General features: G+C 43.4%; 1 protein-coding gene across 1 annotated transcript; it reads right to left on the bottom strand.

Moving 5' to 3' along the window:
* Positions 1–586: 586 nt before the first annotated feature.
* Positions 587–6,123, bottom strand: ARL14EPL (ADP ribosylation factor like GTPase 14 effector protein like). The gene is made up of 3 exons (XM_039731153.1): positions 6,003–6,123; positions 1,164–1,303; positions 587–809 (listed from the first exon to the last, which is right to left on the bottom strand). Exons 1-3 carry the CDS (start codon positions 6,111–6,113, stop codon positions 587–589), a joined length of 474 nt encoding a protein of 157 aa, XP_039587087.1. The 5' UTR covers positions 6,114–6,123.
* Between the last annotated feature and the right edge of the window lie 259 nt (positions 6,124–6,382).

The following is a 6,382-nucleotide window of genomic DNA, read 5'->3' as shown; positions in this document are numbered from 1 at the left end:
ATACTACAGACTGTACATGTTGGTTTCAGTTTTTCAACCTGGGCAGCAAGAAAGAATTGCTGAGAGAGAGTTGTTTCCACTCTCCTTTGCTTAATATACAGACAAACATGGAAAGCAGTGACCTAGTTTCAAAGAACACTGTTATCTCAAATGCCTCCTGCCTCACCTATATGAGGAATGAATGCATCAGGATGAGAAGGCTCTTGGACAAGCCTACACAAAAGAAAGAGCTGTGTCACACATCTGAGTAAATGAACAAGCAGAGAAATCAGCAAAAAACCCTCATTGCAAGTAATGCAATTCAGCCTCCCAGGGTAAGAAAATTATCTTCCCATAATAGTTCAGATACCTTTAATTTTAGAAAGTCAGGATTCAGAAAGAATTGACTAGGTGCCTCAGCCAAACCTCACAAGGATGAGGAAGAATGAAATACACACTTTTACTTGATGGGGAATGGTAAAGTTTGCTAGATAGGCAGCAAAAAAAAAAGAAAAAAGCACAAACACCTCTTTCAGGTAGTGATTTACTTTAATAAAACATGAATTAAAACGAAAAATTTTCAGGTACAAAACCTAACAGAACATAATCAGTCAGGGACAAAAAACGGTAGCTCACTGACCACATCCCCAGCTTCAGTCTCAATCGTATCATAAACCCATTTTCTATTGCAGCGACATTCTGGCCCGCATTTGTTTGAGTTGCATTTGGGGCAAGGATAGAAGCAACCGAGACAATCAATATCCAGGCAATCACATAAATCTATGTTATTACAAAGCAGCCTGCCACGTTTGTCATACTTCTTTGCAGATCTGTGAAAGAGAACAAAAATTACGTTCAGACAATGCTTCAATGCATTCAGACACTAAACCAAACACATATGGAAAACATCTGCACAACAAGTATTTAGTCTTTACCAAACTCATAGCAAAATGAAATACCAGCATTATATCCTAATTACAACAGCTACTGGTACTAAAAAATGAATGCATGCCATACTGTATCAAAATTCCCTTTAAGTCACACAGAAAAATCTTGTTTTCCCAATATGGCTTTCAAGAAATCACTCTGCAAAATACAATGTTTTTATTAATTTCATTTAGATTCAGTGAATGGTCTACCAAGCATTTTTAAAAGTAAATCAGGTAATAAATTAGGCGTCTTACTTGGACTCATAAAAAACTTTTTGTTTCATCTTTGACATGCATGCTTTCTTTTTCTGCTGTCGAGTTTCAGGATTGAAGTCAGCTACCTGAGGTCCTGGATTTTGAAAGGTCAAGGATTTTAACTGGTTCTCGAGTTTTTGCTATAAATGAACAACAGAAAGTTTGTAATTAGTAAATTACAATTGGAAAATATCTTTATGAGCTGGCAAGTGTCCTCACTTCTGAATTACATTAAAATTAATATTCCTGATAACTGATAAATCACATTGATTGTTTAAAATGTTTGCTTGTCTAACTATTAATCAAGTACTCCCTTTACCGACTGTGCATCCTGACTGGAGATGGAATAATCATGACTCTGAACGCATGACTCTGGTATAGCGGCTTGGAGGTTGCAAGTTGCCACGTGAGAAGCAGAATTATGTTTTTTGTTGTTCATCTAAAATGTAAAAACAAGTACTTGCGGTAATGCATTTTATTTAAATGGTATGTTCTGTCTCAGCCCTCCAAAATGCATGGTATATTGCAAGCCTGTGATCCTGCCCTGAGCCATCATCGATCTGTAATCCCATTGGCCCAAGTGTTATTCGGAGCCAACTTTGAATCTCTCTCTTGAGCTGTGTGAGGGAAACCAGATCCTCTCTAGGCCCTTCTCCTCTTCTCTTGGCCCTTCTTCTCTTGGCCCTTCTCCTCCTCTCTAGGCCCTTCTCCTCTCTTGTCCCTTCCCTCCCCTAGGCCCTTTCCCTCTTCCCCTTCCCTCCCCCTCTCCCCTTTCCCCCTCAGTAACCATGCTGTTCCCAGGGGTGGGACCCCAATAAACTCCCATCTAATCAGCTCCCTCAAAGCCGTGTGGAGTCTCCTTGCCTGCCTGCTGCTGCCCGCCAACTCACAGCCTGGGGGGCCCTCCGGGGACTCCCCGGGGTGCCCTCCCCCAGTGGCGCCCGTCGCCTTCGGCATCGTGGGGCGGCCGCCAGGGAGCAGCCGCGGCCCCGCCAGTCCGCGGCCGCCGCTCGCCGCTCCGGTGGCACGTGGTGCCGCGAGGCGCCCGCCGGCCCGGCGGCGGCGAGAGAAGGAACCGAACCCCGAGTTCCTGCGCGGGAACCACCAGACCTGCAAGATGCCGTTGGCAGCTTTGCCCGAGCCCCGCACCTCCCCAAAACTCTTCTCCTCAGTTCTGTGACCTCCTTCCGCGGTTTTTCTTTCCCCTCGCTGCTCCTTCTCCCTAAATCCGTTCCTAACCTGCCCTCCCCTTAATAAACCTCCGGGAATCCACCCCATCCTTCTAAACCCGGCACTGCAGCCACATGGCTAAGCCTCAACATTTCACTGAATTGAAAATTCTACTTTATGATCTCCTTCCCCTGTTACTCCAAGAGCAGGATGATAGCCTTCTCTGCAATCCATACCCCTTTTTTCCTTATTTTGGGTAGATCACTGGGAGCAAACTGCTTGAAGGTGCAGGGTACCCCAAAAAAGTTTTTCTTTCACAGACTCCTCAGTTCCCAATCCCTATCCACTTGTTCTAGCTGAAAAGAGCTCATCAGCTAGAACGTTTATCCTAAAATCATTTAACCTTTTTATCATTCTTATCCAATACCTGTCCTCTCTCCACTTCCTTCCTGTCCCCATGAAGTAGTTTTTACAATTATGCATTTCTAGTTTAAATGTGTGTTCATATTGCAGATTGTCCTGTTTTCAGTTTTAGAAAGCAGGGGCCTGTCAGGTCACGAGGGTAGATCCAATGAGAAGCAGTTTTCAATTGTTTCTTTAATAGCGAGGGTTCAGACAGTATTAGACTGCTGAGTCCTAATCGCTGCTGTGTTTGTGCTCTCCTCAGTAGGTTCTGAGGGTGACCAATGTGTCTGTCCGAAATTTCCCTCATTCTTTGCCTCTCAATCATCATGAAAGTCAAGACCACCGGGGAAAGGAGAAGATCCTGTTCTGAAAATCTGTGTCTGACTGTTCCACCAAGCCATTCTATTGTCTATGGGTGTGTTTGCTCACCCCATGGAACATTGCACCCAAGAAGGGGCCCTGTGCCCTCCTTCACCTGGATCGCTTTGCAGCACTGGTTCTGGAATCTTCCCCACCTCCCAGCTTGGCTGGACTTTACCTTTTGGTGGTCCCCACAAATAAGACCCTTCATTTACCGTCCATCAACCACCGTGACAGATGGACTGAGATGGGAGAAGGTTCTCCCATCAAGGATTGAGACATGTCACCCCTGTATAGAAAAGCTTCCCCTTCTTCCCCAAAGACTGAGACTGAAATCCCTACTGCAGAGGGGGGGACGTGTGTGCGGGGAAGGCCAGGTAACCAGAGCAAGTTTGCAAGGGACCACTGGACCGAAAACACAATGGCTCTCACCCACCGCTGAGATCATGGACTGTTGTATCTGTTCTTCCCCCGCTTTGCAGTTTTCAATAATAAAAACCCCTGGGTTAGCTGGGGGCTTTTGAGATCTCCCCTGATGTGCACGTGACAGGCTTCGTCGATCAGACTTCGAAGGACGCCGTCACCCCACGTCTGGTAGCTACACCCCGCTTTCCTTTTCCTCCCCTCTCTCTCTTTTTCCTTATTCTTTCCCTTCTCTTCATTCCCTTTCTCCCTAATGCATTTTGCTGTGGTTATTCAATAAAAGTACATTTGTTTTGATTTTTACTGCAAAACCCCCTTGTCGTGTCAGTTTTTCCACTCTGAGATCAGTGAAATGAACCTTCAAGAATCTCGTCCTTAGGACAGATTGTGTCAACTGATAACCTAATATGGTGTCTAGGAAAGTATTTTGACAGTTTTTGTGGTGAATGCTCCCTGATTATAGGTTGTAGCTGAAGCCAAATTTCTTTTTTATCTTTTTGTTTTTCTTTTTATGACCTGAAACTGGAGGTCTTCTAAGTTAAACTGGTTGGAAGATGAGAGCTTTGAGAGAGGGACCACAGTTGGCGCCTCAGCCTAAACTGGGGGCTGTGGTGGTCCAAAAAGCCAGTTGGAAAAGGTTAGACACCACTGGGCCAGTCACGCTGAAAAGGCCAATCCCAAAACTCATATGAGCTTAGTGCCAAAGGCTGAAGCCCTTTAAGCACTCGCCCATGCTTCAAATTTGCTTAAGATCTGCAATATGGACCCACATAACCTGTTTATTACAATTAAATGCTCATTTTATATTTGCTGCCTACCACCAAAAGCAAACATCAAGTCAAATGGGCTGTTAAAAACATAATCCTCACTGCAATTGTATTTATTTTGATGCTACAAAACTGTGTAATTACTGCTTCATTTTTAAAATTGTTAATTGTCATATCTCTATCTTTTCTTTCTAACGAAAAAAGGGGAACGTGTGGTATTGCATTTTATTTAAATGGTATGTTTTGTCTCAGCCCTCCAAAATGTATGGTATATCCCAAGCCTCTGGTCCTGCCCTGAACCATCCTGTATCTGTAATCCCATTGGCACAAGTCTGATTCCGCGCCCACTTTGAATCTTTCTCTTAACCTGTGTGAGGGAAACCAGATCCTCTCTTGGCTCGTCTCCTCCTCTCTTGGCTCTTCCCTCCCCTAGGCTCTCCCTCTCTCCCCCTCCCTCCCCCTTTTCCCTCAGTAACCATGCTGTTCCCAGGGGTGGGACCCCCAATAAACTCCCATCTAATCAGCTCCCTCAAAGCCGTGTGGAGTCTCCTTGCCTGCCTGCTGCTGCCCGCCAACTCACAGCCTGGGGGGCCCTCAGGGACTCCCCGGGGTGCCCCCCCACCAAAAAACAAACTGCTACAAGTACTATGATTATAAACATCTCAAATGGATTCACTCTTATTTTCACTGTTCCCTCAGATGCCTAGAAACTATATCCAAACAAGCTGAGGGCAAGAAAAATGTCTGAAGGAGCAATGGTAAGGAAACATTTGCAAATGCACAAGCAAGAAGTATGAGAAAAAAAACCCCAACACACAGACAAAAACAAAGAAGCTCAGCTGAACAAGGTTTTCTGGGAAATAGGAGGATTCATTTTTCTACCAATTTTATGGAATTCATGTTTACAGTTAATTAAATCTGCTGAATACTTTTGGAAGCTAAAATATTATTGCTGTGTATTACCATCCCATATAATCCATGTATGTTGACAAATACTTCTGAAGTCACTGCAAACATAAGCATAATGTCAAACAATTTCCCTTTGGACAATGACTGTAAGCTTTGACCATAGACTTGTCATTCATTATGTAAAGGCACAAAAATACATACAAATTTATATTTGTTGCCTGTTATGTAAATACAGCTGCCTTGCCATCTCTTAGCAAATGACACCTGGAGGGTGTCATTCCTATCAGAGTTCAGTGTGATTTTCCACTAACAATTTCTTACTTTCACTGTTTCTCAGGGGAAAGCAGTGGTGGTTCAGCCCAATCTGCTGATATAGTGATTCAGGAATGTCCAGGCACTTGAGTGCACTTTTTTCCAAGGTGGTTGGTGCTGTGCATCTTCAGCTGCCTCCTCCTGAAAGCATACAGGGCAATCTCATGTACCCTATTTAGACATGTCTGCTTTGGACTTTGGGGTAGATTTTCGGCATCATCACCATTCATGATCATAAATGATGCAATTTTAAGTTGCAAAAGAATAATAAGGTATGGTGATAGCCCTTCCTCTAAGACTACTCTTCTGTTTCCCTACTTACTTAGAATTGCTCTTAGCCCTCTAAATCACTGCACTACAAACTTGATCCATTTCACTGTTGTTGTTACTGATATTTCCCTCTTTAGTCCAGCTCTTCATTTTTGTAATAACTGAGGAAATTGAAGGCAATTTTAAGTATCTTGATAATAAAATAGTACTGAAGAAGTCATACCAAATTTTTGAGTCTTATTGAGCAGTCCTCAGCAGGAGACACATTTTTTTTTGCAGATATTTCCTGGGAAGATTTGCTTTTCCCGCAGTTTTCTTCCACGAGATCACTCATTTGACCACCCTTGCGAAATACACACATATTTGTTAAACATATACAACGGCATAAACTGACTTTTAATTTAATGTTTTAAGGTAAACAAGCAATATCCACACAAGGCTTTAATATATTCTTAATCAGCAGCAAATGCAGAACAAAACGTAGCTCAGTAACAAGCTCTATTTTAAAAAGGTGTTAAATAATATCACGAGCATGTACAAAAGCCGTATCACCAAAGCCACTCCTCAATCTGCTAGGCAGACGCTGGAAAACCGCGGGTGTTC

Source organism: Passer montanus, unplaced genomic scaffold (genome assembly GCF_014805655.1).
Source record: "Passer montanus isolate IOZ18808 unplaced genomic scaffold, ASM1480565v1 scaffold110, whole genome shotgun sequence".
Lineage (NCBI taxonomy): Eukaryota > Metazoa > Chordata > Aves > Passeriformes > Passeridae > Passer > Passer montanus.
Note: the sequence above shows the minus strand (reverse complement) of the source record. Positions and strands in the feature narration are given on the sequence as shown.

Coding starts and splice junctions, on each gene's coding strand:
- ARL14EPL (XM_039731153.1), bottom strand. CDS start 6,113: ATGAGTGATCTCGTGGAAGAAAACTGCGGGAAAAGCAAATCTTCCCAG. Junction 1,304..6,002: donor CAATAAGACTCAAAAATTTG/GTATGACTTCTT, acceptor GTTCATTTATAG/CAAAAACTCGAGAACCAGTT. Junction 810..1,163: donor AAAGTTTTTTATGAGTCCAA/GTAAGACGCCTA, acceptor TCTCTTTCACAG/ATCTGCAAAGAAGTATGACA.